This window comes from Sceloporus undulatus, chromosome 1 (genome assembly GCF_019175285.1).
Source record: "Sceloporus undulatus isolate JIND9_A2432 ecotype Alabama chromosome 1, SceUnd_v1.1, whole genome shotgun sequence".
NCBI classification, from domain to species: domain Eukaryota; kingdom Metazoa; phylum Chordata; class Lepidosauria; order Squamata; family Phrynosomatidae; genus Sceloporus; species Sceloporus undulatus.
Genome location: NC_056522.1, coordinates 105,768,209 through 105,783,247, shown reverse-complemented (window position 1 = coordinate 105,783,247; position 15,039 = coordinate 105,768,209). Strand labels below are relative to the sequence as shown.

The 15,039-nt window shown below is 41.4% G+C and overlaps 2 protein-coding genes across 3 annotated transcripts in view; one reads left to right on the top strand and one right to left on the bottom strand.

The window, feature by feature from the left end:
- LOC121919101 (amine sulfotransferase-like) overlaps positions 1–13,854 on the bottom strand; it is a 28,253-nt gene extending 14,399 nt beyond the window's left edge. The window contains exon 1 of the mRNA XM_042445341.1: positions 13,579–13,854. Coding sequence (XP_042301275.1) covers positions 13,579–13,606 — 28 coding nt within the window. The 5' untranslated portion in view covers positions 13,607–13,854. The remainder of the gene's footprint in view (positions 1–13,578) is intronic.
- Positions 12,679–15,039, top strand: part of PRSS54 (serine protease 54) — a 40,242-nt gene continuing 37,881 nt past the window's right edge. For both annotated transcript variants that reach the window (XM_042445338.1, XM_042445337.1), the window contains exon 1: positions 12,679–12,908. The gene's annotated coding sequence lies outside the window, so the exon portion shown is untranslated. The remainder of the gene's footprint in view (positions 12,909–15,039) is intronic.

Below are 15,039 nucleotides of genomic sequence, written 5' to 3'. Positions count from 1 at the left end.
AATAATAATAATAATAATAATAATAATAATAATAATAATAATAATAATAATAATTTATATACCACTCAATCACTTGGAATCCGAGCAGTTTACAACAGAGGGGATAATAGACAGTTCCCTGCCCACAGGCTTACAATCTAAAAGACACAACACAAAAGGAGAAGGGGAGGGGATCAGGTCCAGCATTCTTCTCTCCCTCTGAGGCCTGGACCAAGGCAGATGGACCAGAGGGAGGGCTCTTCTTCTTCCAGGCAGGCCTGGTGGAGCTAGCCTGCCTCCCTCTCCCTCAAGATGAGAAGTCTCTCCTGTCCTTGGCTGAGTGAAGCATTTGCTGGATTTTCTTCATCAGTTTGTAAACCATTTGAAGGTTGTGCTTCCTCACCACTATCCCTATTCTGTCTGTGACACCTTTGATGTATGGTAAAAATACCTTCCCTTTGGGTGGTTGTTTGTCTTCACTCCTTTTCATTTCTTGTTTAGTACCAAAAAGAGAACATGTAGGGAAGAAAAGTTAAGGGTTAGAAACTAGGTAAAAACTGACTGATTGGAGATTTAGATACTTCCAATCAATTACTCAGTGCTTGTGCTTTTTGTTTTTGAAGCTTCTCTAGTTACAGCAACTCTGTTCATATATGTCTAGTATAACTCATCAAATTGAATGCTCAGTCAATAAATCATTCCATGAAAACTTCAGATCAGCCAACAGCCTTTCAGAAAATCTGTAATTTTTATTGAAACAAATATTCAGTCTTTATGTACACCACTCTGAAATCTTCTTTGGAAAGATGGCAATGACTCTCCATTTTGAAATTACTTAAACTGATACTACTGGTATTCCTCCTGTGATACTTGTTCCATTTTGTGAAAGGTGACCTTATCAATGATATCACTATCCTCCTTTTCACTTAGTTTCTGGTCTCAGAAGATGCCTATTTTCAGGAGATAACTTTTCAGGTCAAGAAAGCATAAATGTTTTTGATATCAAACTATGAAACCTCTTTCTTTTTTGTTTTATTTTTTACAGAAATTAATTCTAATTTAAGACAATCATTTTGGTTAAAGTATAAATTTAATCTAACGTTTTGTTAGAAATTGGCCATGTTTATTCATAATTTAATTCTTTCTAATGTCTTTCTAATGATACTCATATCAAAAATAAGAGTAAAACTCAAGAAGAAAACTAAACCAGGCATCATACCAAAATGAGATTTAACAATATCTCTACAAAATTCTTTAACAATATAAGGAACGGATTTGCACTACTAAGCATAATAGACCGTGAACTGGAAGAGCTTTGGTCTGAAGCCATAAATATAAAAAAAGAGTAATGCAATCAGACACTTCCAACAAATAAAAAGAAAGTGAAGAAACCATGGATGACAAGTGAAACACTACAAGCAATAAAGGAAAGAAGAGAAACAAAACGAAAAGGAGACAAAAATAAATTAAGGACCATGAATGCAACAATACAGTGTCTAATGCGTAAAGATAAAGAAAACTACTACAACGATCAATGCAGAGAACTTGCCAAAAAGGGAAGAACGAGAGACCTATTTCACAAAATTTGGGAAATCAAAGGTAAGTTCAGACCAAGGACTGGGGCACTCTATGACAATAAAAATAACATAATTCATGACCAGGAAGGAATAAAAAGATGTAAGGTGGAAGCTGCAATATGAGAAATGGCAAAAAAAAAAAAAATTCTCCAGGAACAGATGAATCAAACTACTGCAATCCACACTGACAAAGTCAACTCTAGTGCTAACCATTATATGTCAACAGAAATGGAAAGCAAAACGATGGCCAACAGAATGAAAACGATCAATATACATCTCCATCCACAAAAAAAAGGAGACAAGAGACTGCAACAACTAAAGGACCGTAGCACTGATCTCCCATGCAAGCAAAATTATGCTCAAAATTCTGCAACATAGCCTCCAACCATATATGAAGAGAGAAATCCCAGAGGTCCATGCAGGGTTCATAATTAATAACTGGAAAAAATTCATTTTGTTCACTTTTTCATAGAGAACATGATGGGAACAATGCACAAGCCATAATTAAGTTATCCTATCATCCTTTTCACCATTTGCCCTTCACTGAATATTGCAATGCAATTCTCTGGCAAAAGCAAAAAAATAACAAATAGTGTAGATTAAGGAGCACATGGTATCAAATATAGGACACAAAATTCTCCCACCCTTAATTATGGATCAACATCCAACTTGAACAAAGAAAACTATCTTCAAGAAGGTGTATATTCTGGCAAATTTTATTCCAAATCTGGATGTAATGAGAAATATCTAGAAAGTATCTCCACTTTTCCCCAACTGAAAAATGATTTTGAAACAAGTTGAGGCAAATTTGTTGCTTCATCAAATTAAAAATCTATATGAAGCAAAAGATTCACATGTCATAATTCAATGATATCCCAGTAGACTCTGATGAGTAGTTTTTCCATCCTCTCCTTAAAAACACTTTCAAACCTTTCATTTTGTGCAACCATGATTATGTCTTTCCAGTCTCCAACAGTACCTGGTACAGAATTTAGAGAGAAAGTGAGATGAAAATGATAGTTAGTATCCATTATCCATAATGACAACAGCTGGATTCAAAAGCCCTAATGCTTACTGGAGAAAATAGATGTTATTTGGTTCACTACCAGCTTACAACTGCTTCCTGTCCCATGCACATTGTGAGATCTGATAGAAAGACCACAAAACTCCAGGGTACTGGAGCAGGATTTCCTGGAGTTTAGGAATGTGGGAACTGCTCACATAAAATACAAAAAAGCCCAAACTAACCTTTATTTCCCCCCTGATTCTGGCATGGTTCATTTTATTCTGCCACATGTTATTTCTGGCTAACACAAGCAGTAGTGGTGCATTGATGTTCTTCAGCAAAAAAAAGTTAATATTTTTCAGTCCCAAAAGAAAGAGGGTAAATTGCCTACCAGCATGTTAATTCACTTTAAACAGGTTTCATGGTCCCTTGCACTGTTATTTAAAAAAGGAAACTCCTTTTTCAAAAACATTGGTCACTTCTGGTTGCTTGTTTTGACATCTCAGAAGTTCATGTAGCTCCTTGATTTTTCTGGGGCTGAAAACTGGCCTCCAGACTCACTGGAGCTACCCACCCTTCATTTTAGTGGTTGCAAATGAAGCCATACTATACAGAGAACATCTATTTTTAAAGGAGCACAAAATGCAGCAGTATAATTCAGGATTAGAAATGCATGTTTATCAAAGTGTGGGGAACAAAACAAAACAAAACAAAACAATTTGTCCCCCAAATATTTGCAAATAGGGGTCAGCTAAAGTTGTGGGCTATTAACAAAAGCTCCACCATACTGACTGTCATTGGCCACTAACTTACTTTTATACAGAAATGATCTTTTGTTGAAATCTGGGAGGTTAGAGGGCAAGGTTTTACAATTACTTCTATAAACCTCACTCATTTTCTCAAATGAATCCTTATCCACAACATTATTCAACTCTTCTTCAGTCACTTTCCAAGGAAGCTGCATATTTTCAGTGCAGAGCTTCTCAGATCCTGAGATGAAACATGGTTTAGCTATGACATATCACCACTGCCTACTTTACAGATTAGATAAGACATTAAGAAAAGTTTGATAAGAAATTAAAAAAAAGATGGTACCCACTTTGTGCAGGGTGGGGCTTTGAGAAAACCTTAAACTTTTTTTACACTAGTCTGATTTTAAGATGAGTCTTAATATGTTTATTTAATGACATGTTATAATTATTTAATATTTTAACTTCTCAGTAGCTAGTAATTTTATTGCATCTTTGTTTTACTAATTGCACTATTCCTGGTTATTCCTTGTCTAAGAAATCCCTCTAAAATTCATGGGTTCTCCATAAGTCAACTTGAAGGCTCATGATGTGGCGCATGTGGGTGAGTACAGGTGCGCGTGCGCACACACACACACACTTAATATCTGTACAAGCTCACAACCATTCCCAATTGCCTGCCCTTTCCCTAAGTCATAAGGCCAAAACAGATGGCCCAAATGTGGCGTGGCAGCAGTGATACTAGGGTTAGGGACCGCACACCAACCACACGATCCCTAACCCTAGTACATGCAGGCGGCATCCTGATGGCGGCTTCCCATCCACATGAGGGCTGCTATCTTTACGTAAGTGATGCTCAGCGTCCGCACGTCACTACATGTCGCTTACATGTAGGTATATATTGACAAGACTCTGGACTTTATCACACTGGGGAAATCAGGGATTTAAACAGGCATTTTCTGGGGACGGCCATGCAATCACAGCAAAGATTTTCACACACATCATGCTTAGAGAGGACTTATCCCAGGAAGGACCAGGAATGCTCCAGGAACAAATCATTCACAGGACTTCCCCATGAATGATTTGTTGCTGGGGCATTCCTGATTCTTCCTGAGATAAGTCCTCTCTAATAATAATAATAAATATAAAACTTTTATTTATATACCGCCTTTCCTCCAGATCAAAGCAGTTTACATATCGAATTATAACATATTACAATAAAATACAATACAATATATCAAAATGTCATACAGATTAAAAACCTTAAAAGCAATATATCAACAGTCACACTATCAGTTTTGATTAGGCACACTGGTCTTATCGGGGTGTAATATCTTTATATAGAATTGGAAGGATATGCCAAATGAAAAAGATGGGTTTTCAGTGACTTTTTAAAGGCTTCCAATGTAGGGCGGAGTCTAATCCCTTCTGGGAGTGCATTACAATAAATTGGAGCTATTGCTGTGTAGGCTCTCTGGTGAGTTGTTGACAATCTCACTCTGGGGTATTCGAGTGTTTCCCCGTTGTTATGAGAGTGCGGGGCAGATTATGTAGGGAGAGGCACTCCTTCAAGTAACTCGGGCCTGAGCCATATAGGGGTTTATAGGTAATGACCAACCCTTTGTATTGCGCCCGGAAGCTAATTGGCAGCCAGTGGAGAGATTTCAGTACAGGTGTTATATGGTCGGTTCTAGAAGTTCCCGCGACCAATCTGGCTGCAGCATTTTGAACGAGTTGAAGTTTCCGAACCTGGTACAAAGGTAGCCCCATGTAGAGCGCATTACAGAAATCCAAGCGAAAGATTACCAGTGCGTGTACTACTGTTTCAAGGTCCTTTCTGTCCAGACAGGGACGCAGTTGGCGTATCAGCTGAAGCTGAAACCAAGCACTTCTGGCTATCGCATCCACGTGAGATAACTGCAGAGATGAGTCCAGGAGTATTCCCAAACTGCAAACTTTATCCTTTAGGGGGAGCGTGACCCCATCAAGGATAGGATGGCAAATTTCTCTGTCTGGACTTGGGGTACCTATCACGAGTACCTCAAGTACCTCTCTAATCATGACATTGTGTGAAAATCTTCACCATGATAGTGTGACTGTCCCAGAAAAAGCCTGTTCAAACTCTCAATTTTCCCCATATGATAAACTCCTTGTTTGCATCATACCCTCCACAGCAAAAATGACTTGTTCCAAGAAACTGCAGAAGGTTACTTTCTACTGGTTCTGTTTCTGATAATCTCTGTGAACAAAAAGCAAGTTACAACAACAAATTCAGTAAATAAAATGAAAGAATTAATAGGCCCATACCTTTGTCATTCCTTTACTTAATCCCATCAGCACTAAAAAAAAATAGGGCAGATGGTTAGCAAAGAGATGAGGTGATGGGTGACTGATGTAATCTCTATTATGGAAGTTGTACTCCAGCCAAGGAACTCTATTTAGCAAGTCAGTGTCTTCAGTCCTATTTCAATGGCCTTCATGATAAATCAGGCTCAAAATGTTCTATGCCCTCCACATAGTGCCTGTGCAAATATAAACAGCCTCTTAAAATTTATTCTAAGGTTTCAAAGAACCTTTTATTTTCCAAGATAACATAAATGAAAATACCATGTCTGCTTCCCAAGGAATATATCTTTTCAATTGCAGTGCTGGAGAGGCAATAAAGAAGGGGCAAGAGGGAAAGCACAGGCCACAGTGATGAATCAGATCAGTTGTGATTAACATATGAGAGATTCCAGGTTTGAGATGTTAACTTTTGAACACTACTTTTGAGCACTACTTCTTTGCCATTATTATTCCCAGGCCAACAAACACACTTAGCCATCCTGATTGTTCCATCTATTTATGAAGGAACACTGTTTCTCAAAAGAAAGCAAAACAGTTTCTTTGTAATTACCTTTTAAAAACCTGAAAGTCATGAATCCATGGTTTTGTGAGTATACACACACCTTCCTCTCATCTCCCTCATGTTGGCATCAAGACCCATAACAGAGCATGTGGCACAGCAAGTGCCTTACTCTTGGTGTCACAACTTGGAATGACAGTCACCAGTTGTCTTGAGTTTACTGTTAACAACAAACCAATTAGTCTGTTATCGTGTTTTGCATTTTTGGTAGTGATCATGCAATAGTGTTTCAGTGTTTGTGTTTGATTTTGAATGTTTGCCTAGTACCTTTAATACTGTGCTGCATTCTTATGGCAAGTTTTAAACTAAGTAAAGAGGAAGTTTTAGTTGTTTAGGAGAGTACTCTATTTATTATTACATTATCTTAGGGAATAGGGGGGCACACAGCCGCCCTGTATCCTATGTCTTTTATCATTACGTAATCAGAAATCAGAAAAAGAATGTTGTTCTATAAAAGGCAATAAATTAGGCTACAGAGACAATACAAGCAGCATAAAAAAGTCTTTAACATGTAAAAACCTAATTGGCTTTTGACTAATTCTCAATACTATAACGAGAGATTGGAACCTAAGTTTTATGTCATATTTAGCTTTAACAAACGAAACAGCGGAAATCAAGGGTGAAAATAATTATGAGGGGCGAGAGGGGATGCCAAAACATTTCTTACCTAGGGTGGCCAAATACCTAGAGCCGGCCCTGGGTGATTCTCACCTACAATCAGCATACACTTCATATCTCTGTGTACTGATTGCATACTAATGAATATATGCTTATGCTTAGTATCTTCACCTGTGTCTTTTTATAACTGTCTCAGATATAGCTTTCTGTGGGCCATCATGTTCTATTGGGGCTTCTTTAAGTTTGTATGCCACATTTCTAAGATATTTTTTTTGGTTTAAAGTATTCACCTCTGGTCATAGACAGTTTCATTAAATGCAAGATTACCAAAAGCAGTTGCATAAACATGATATTAATTCACATGCAGTCTCTCCCCTTTTGGGCCTTTATCACACATGGTCCTCAAAGAGGTATGATAATACTTTTCCCCACCCACATATCATATGTCATCACTGTGTGTGGTTGAACCTTGGGGAACATAGTAGAAGCAAGTCTTTTTACTCACATGAAAAATCCATTAATGACTTCCTTGATCGCTGCTATGGTGTATGATCTGCAGTACAAAAGTTTAATAGCGCTTTCCTGCTAATTAGCTGTCTCCAGGGAAGTCCTGCCCCAAGAACTCCCACCCCTGGTAGGCAGAGGTCCCGTGCCTCCAGAAGTCTCATCCCCCCCTGGAGGTTCTGGCACCAGCACTAGTAACACCCACTGCCAGAACACCTTCGAGTTGGGACATTCTGTCCCTAAAAGGTTTGCCATCACTGCTTTAGAAAATACAAAGATATTAGAACTGGCAGGCCATGAATGGAGATGGGTTTGGCATTCATATTTATATTATGGGGAAATAAAGATGAATGTGGACTTTAAAATTACTTTCACTAGTTTGTCAAAACTGGTGGATATGGAAGGGAAGAGAACGTATTAGGCACAAGATAAATTGTGGAAAGAAAGCCCTGAGATAACTAGAGGGACAAAAGGGAGGAGAGCTGCAGTCAGGGCAGATGCAGGTGACCTCACTCCAGCTGACCTTTGGGCATGTCACAAAGATTGGCTAATATCATATCACCTCTTAACCTTCTCTTCTCCAGGCTAAACATTCCCAGCTTTCTAAGTCACCCCTCTTAGGGCACAATTTCCAGACCTTTCATCATTTTGGTCACCCTCTTCTGAACTTGTCAACATCCTTTTTGAATTGTGGTGCCCAGAACTGGACACAGTATTCCAGAGCTTGCATTAATTTTTTTAGCCACCTTATTCAACCTATAGTACAGTGAATGGCCTCTTTGTTTTGGTGAAACACATATATCTTTCTGTGAACTGATGAGCCGTCTTCATATTATGTATGTAAGATATACTCCCTACAGCAGTGATGGTGAACCTTTCAGAGACCGAGTGCCCAAACTCAGTGACATTCCTGCACTGGGTGTCTCCGGATGCCAGGGGCACTGCACCTCTCTACACAGAGTGTGTGACTCTGGAGACCAGGGTTCAAATCCCAGCTCAGCCATGGAAACCCACTGGATGAGCTTGGACAAGTCATACTCTCTCAGCCTCAAATGATGGCAGTGACAAAAATCCCCTCTGAACAAATCTTGAAAACTTAAAGACACAACAACAATATGTAATACAGTGGTCCCTTGCTTTACACGGGGGATCTGTTCTGGAGCCCCCCGCGTAAAGCAAATAACGTGTAAGCTTGAGCCCCATTATAACCAATGGGGCTCATGTTTGCTGTGCAGCTGCACGTGTGCTCTGCAGCTGCGTGCACACCATTCATGAGACCCAATGGATATAATGGGGCTTGTGCTCACCGCACGACAATGCATGCAGTCAAACACGCATTTCCCAGGCAGCTTCAGCGTATGCTGAAAGCCGCCTATAAGGAGCCTGCATATGGCGTGGGCTCACTGTATAGATGTAAATAAACCTAATGAACTGAATGTATATTTCTGACTATTTTTAGCTTTTATGTTGTCATGTCCTCCATCTTCCTTGAATGTCTTGAATGTCCCCCCATTTTGAGCATGGATAAGAAGCATGGCTTTATATTTATAGAAATGTTTTTTAGTATTTATTTTGCAATGTCCTCCATTTTGAGCATGGCTAAGTAGCATGAATTGGCATTTCCATGAATGTTTTTAGTTTTTATTTGGTCAGGTCCTCCATTTTCCTTGAATATCCTCCATTTTTTGCATGACTAAGAATGCTAAATTTATAGGAGTGGTTTTTTTTAGTGTTTATTTGATCACACCCTACATTTTCCTTGAATGTCTTCCATAGAACACCCTGTGCATACTGATATTCCACACAACACACACACATCAGAGGTGTAGTTCCCACTGGACTATGAAACCCACTGTGGGGCAAATCTTGGGCAGGACACACTTTCTCAGCTTCAGAAGATGCCAGTGGCAAACTCCGTCTACATAACATGCCAGGTACACTCCATGGTAGGCCACCAGAAACAACTTAAAGGCACAAAACACACATTCATTCCTGAAGTGACACTCTCTCAGCCTCAGAAGATTGCAATGGCAAACCCCCTCTACAAAACATGCCATGAAAAACCCAAGGTAGGTCACCAGAAACCCCCAGGATAGAGTCCCCAGAAACTACTTGAAAATGCACACACAAAGTCACACTCTCTCAGCCTCAGAGAATGACAATGGAAAACCCCATTTGAAATAACTTTCCAAGAAAGTATGAAGGGCATAGTAAAAGAAGGGAAGGAAGAGGAGGTAAGGGAGGGAGGACATGTAAGACAGGATGCCAGCAGGGATGGGGGGAGAAGGGAAAGGTAGAGGAGGAAAGGAAGGAAGGATATGTAGGACGCTGGCAGGAAGGAGGGGGAAGGGGAAGGAAGAAGGGAAAGAAGGGAGGACATGTAAGATGCTGGCAGGGAGGAGGGAGAGAGGAAGGAAAAGAAAGAAAGAGAAGGAAAGGAAAGGAAGAGAGGACATATAGGACACCAGCAGGAAGGAGGTAGAGAAGAAAGAAAGGGAAGGAAGGAAGGAAGGAAGGAAGGAAGGAAGGAAGGAAGGAAGGAAGGGGAGGAAGGGGAGGAAGGGAAGGAAAGCAAGGGAAGACATGTAGGATGCCGGTACTGTAGTGAGGAGGGGGAGAGGAAGAGTTGGAAGGAAAAGAAGGAAAGGGAGGGAGGACATGTAGGATGCTGGCAGGGAGGAGGGGGAGAGGAAGGGAAGAGAAAGGAAGGGAAGGAAGAGAAGGAATGAGATGGAGGACATGTAGGAGGCGGATAGGGAGGAGGGGGAGAAGAAGGGGATGGAAGGAAGAGAAGAAAATGGAGGGAGGACATGTAGGATGCTGGCAGGGAGGAAGGGAAGGGAAAGGAAGAAAAGAGTAGAAGGGAGGACATGTAGGACACTTACAGGGAGGAAGGGAAAGAAGATGAGAGAAGGAGAACATGTAGGCGGATAGGGAGGAGGGGAGAAGAAGGGAATGGAAGGAAGAGAAGGAAAGGGGAGGGAGGATATATAGAATGACTTCAGGGATGGGAAGGAGAGGAAGGGAAGGGAAAGAAGAATGGGGAAATGGAGGAAGAGTAGGGAAGAAAACAGCAAATCTTGTTTGAAACAATTTCCAAGACCTGAAGACATACCACACACACACCCAAGTCTGGGGGGAGGAGGAGGTCAAGAACAAAATGGTGTCCCCCAGGGGTCTGTGCCTCGGGGGTGGGGCTGGGCTTCCAATGGGAATGGACTGGGCTTGGTTTTGCTTTGGACACCTAGGCTGCAACAAGGAGTCGCCCCGCTGCATGTGCTTCCCCACCCCTCCTTCCTGTGCTCCGGTTGTTCTGGGACAAACTGAGCTGGTACAAGGAGCTGAGCCATGTGCAAATGTGCGCATGTTCCCACCCCACCTCATGCCTGTTCCACTGGTGACGCCTTGCCATCAGCAACTGGATGACGTGCCAGAAGTGGCACGTGTGCTATAGGTTCGCCAGCACAGCTGTACAGCTTTCATAGAGCACAACTCTCCTTGTCCTTAAGGAGAGTATTTATTGAAGAAGAAAAACTGTGTTAATTGATGAGCTCATGTTCACTTTGGCCGGTTACAGACCGGCACTTTAGTGCGTGACGAACACGCACTAGGGTTACAAAAGGACGGTGCTTCTGCACTGCCCTAACCCTAGTGCGTGCTCGTCACGCACTAAACGACAGCAGCCCTTCCATACGGCCGCCGCCGTGAGGACGTCACGGCCGCGCCGCCTCTAGACGGGGCAGCGCAGACGTGACGTCCTTGCTCCGCGCCAGGACGTTTATTGCACCCTGAACACAGAGCAGGAAGGAGCTCCATTTCAGAGCTCCTTCCTGGTTTAGTCCACTGGGCGCAGCCTTCAGACGGCTGCGCCCAGCGGACTAAAAGAGAAAGGGGCCAAGCGGCCCCTTTCTCTTCTCCCCGCTGCCACAGGGTGTCCTTGGGGCTTGAAGCCCCAGGGACACCCCTTTTCAGGCTGCAGGGAAGTGTCGTTTTGCTGCTTCCCTGCAGCCTGAAAAGCGGCAGATCGGGGCCTTAGCGGCTGCCGCTCTACACACTGAGGCCCCGACACCCCGGGGAAAGGGGCGGGTGCAGACCGCCCCAAATGGGCGGTCTATAACCCGCCTTAGTGTAATCATCTAAAGTCCCTTTACCATTTTTGTCTCGAGTTTATCACACCAGAGGGATTTCTCTTAATTTTGAATGAAAAGAAAGTGGGGCTAGTTTAGTGAATTTATGTGAATGCGAATTGCATTCAGACTGGCTTCCCATTGCCTAAAAATAGCATGCCATTGCCCGAATTGGTGTGTGGTAGTCTATCATGCAATAACATGAAACCCTATGATTGCATTCAGACTGACTTCCCATTGCCAGAAATTGCGAGTGGTAGTCTATCACACAATAACATTAAACCCCATGTTTGCGTTCGAATTGCTATTGGATTATACTTCCAATTTCCCTTGTCTGATAAACTCCTCTGAGAAGCAAATTTCCTAAAGAAAAATCTATGAAGGATATTCTGTGACTGCTAAAGTTCTGAAAGTGAGGGGAAGAGCTGAGAAAGGGAAGAGACTGAGGAGAGTATGGAGAGTGAATTGGGATAGAAAGCATCAGCTAGTAAAAATAATAATAAAAGAATAACACTTTTTTTTACCCTGCCTCTCTGTCAAAAGACAATCTGTTTCCATGTTTATGTGGCAGCATTGTCAACAGAGTAAACCGATTCTCTTGAGTGTGATGGGTATTCCTATGGCTGCGCAGCATGAAAAATAGTAAAACAGATCAGCCTGAGGACCTTATCGCATGGGGTTAAAACCCTGGATTACCTTTCCCAAATTCAGTCCTAATTCAGGAGGCAGCTGGATATTATCACAAAGAAATCATGCCTGAATTGCCACCTGGGTCTGTCCCGGATGCAGCCCTTTTTAGAAGTTAGAAGCATCTGACTTCTAAAAATGGCCACCAAAGTGGCTTACAGGACCTGGGCTGCATCCGGGATGGACCCAGGTAGCAATTCAGCCATAATTTCTTTGTGATAATATCCAGCTGCCTCCCAAATTAGGACTGAATTTGGGAAAGGCAACCCAGGGTTTTAACCCCATGTGATAAGGTCTTATTCTCCTCAGAACATACTGTATTAGATGATGATGATGATGATGATGATGATGATGATGATGATGATGATGATATATTGTTATTGATAGTTGAAGCAGATTAGAAATTGTAGGAGCTATAAACTGAACTCCTGGTTCGATCTGGAGATCAAACTGTGAAAGAGATTTAAAAAAATTAAAATCAGGCATTTTAAAATCCTTTAGGAAAAATTACATAATTTTTGTGTGTACTGTTGTGCTCACTGTATATCCCAAAGGTAGATGGCAGTACAAGAATGATTCCCAGTGGATCAGTTATTAGCAGCACAGACTGTAGCTCTCCAGCATAAAATACCTTATCTGTTATTGACCTTTAAAAACCTTTTCTGTTATCAGAGTGCATGGCCTTGGTAGTTTATGCTGTACGGAGGTGAAGATCACTGGCATTTTCTCTGCAGTTAGCCAAATTCCAGAGTCACGGTGAGTAATTGCAAGGCTTATGATTTTTGTAATTTGTCATCTAAAGAGTTTGGACAGAATTTTATATGAAAATTGAAAAAAACATCTTTCTTTGGAATATTTGTTCAAATATGGTCGGGAAAATGTGTTGTTCTGTTGCAAAATTTCTTGCCCTTGAAGTTGAACAAGTTCAGATGCAATCAGACATATACATAATTACATGCACACAGAGCTACAACAACATAAACTGGGTCTTGTTCTTTAATAATTGGCCTGCATATACATTTGTATATGTACACACTCATGCACACACACATACACACACACACACACACACACACATATAAATATATGGGTGTATATAAATGTATATACTTCTGCAGATACATTAATATGTATGCATAAACATAAATGCACATATATATAGATGTGTGCATGTGTATACATATGTATACTGTATGTATATAGGTATATAGATATATATGTGCATATCTATCTATCTCTCTCTATATATACATATCCATATATGAGTATATTCATATCCATACACATATATGCCTGTCTGTCTCTTGTGTTGACTGTCTCTCTTGCATTTTTTCGGGATATATATATATATATATACCTTAACTGAACAAATAATATGTATGAGCAATTTTATATATATTTGCTCATACATGGACAGGTTGCTTACCTGTAACAGTATTTCTTTGAGTAGTCATCTGCAAATACAAAGGAGACAGGAGGAATGGGGGTCCTGGACAGGCACCTTGCCCCCGCACACATCACATTTCTTGAAAGGCGCTGGAGACATCCTTACTGAAGTTGACAGTTTAAAGGAGAGTCCAAAATTGAGGTCAACAAACCGAGAGTCCAAATTCACCAAGGTCAGAAGAGAGAGAATAGCCAAAAGACGGTCTGAGGTCAAAACAGTGATTCCGAAAAAAGCTAGCAAAGTGAGCGAAGTTCCCTAAAGCAGCTAACGCGGGGGGGAAAAGAAACTGGGGAAAGAACGGGAACGCAGGGGCCTTATAACGGGTGGGCGGAGTTACCGCCAAAAAGTTACTAAAAGTTGCAAAGTGTACTTTGCCTAGTGATTCCAGAAGTTTCCGAAGAGCACTGCGCAGGCGCAGTAAAACTCATCTGTATGATTCACAGAGACCACAAAGAAGAAATTATTTTTTACCATAGACATACGTGTACATGCAGAAATATACACAAGTTGCCATAAAGGCACATATAAAGGTGCCTTTATCTAGCTCCCCATTACACTGTCTGTCTTCATGATACTACATGTATACATAGTGTAGTTCAAATAAATATATGGTTTCACAAACCAAAACACGTTCCCACACATTGCAAGCCAGCATCAAGCCCCACTGTATGCTATCTCCTCAAGGAGTGGGAAATGCTGTGCCCAACCTCCCTTTCCAAAAGCAAAAGAACCACATATCCAAATGGGATGCTATTTTGGGGGGGGGGGGGAGGGAGCAGCTCTTTCTCCAAGGCACTACCAGAAGAAACACCACTGGATTCATGTTATAATGTCAATGTATATTCACACCTGGTTCCTTTCAATGGGAGCTCCTCCCATGGGGCTTCTTCAGTGCTTCCAGACTGAATCCTTACTGGCTCCTCATTTTGGGGAGTTTGCTAAATAAGTGAGTTGACAGGATTCACATTTAAGCTCACTTCGAATTCACTGCGAATTGGCCTGGTGTGGAATGACACTTTGCTTGTGCTCTGGAACACCACCGCAAAAACCCCAGGTTGCAAATTTCCTATGATGCCGTGCTGCAATTTTGCCTCATTTGCTTCCAGTGCTCCCCCCTGAATGAATGCATTCACGTTTTAACGTGGCCAGGAGACATGCTGGCGAGGAGGGGGGGATCGGGGGGGGGGAGAGAGAGAGGGAAAAGAGGGGGACAAAGAGAGAGAGTGGGGTTAGTAAAGTTTCTAAAGGACTCTTTGGGGGTGGGGAGCAGGACGTCCTCCAAAGTGAGGCCAAGGTGGAGGCAGGATTTACTTCCAAGTAGAACTGCAGTTTCTACACTGATTATTTTGCAGTGAGAGAAATTTATTATTATCATTATTATTATTATCAATAATAATAATAATAATAATAATAAATTCTTTCACAGCAAAATAATAATAA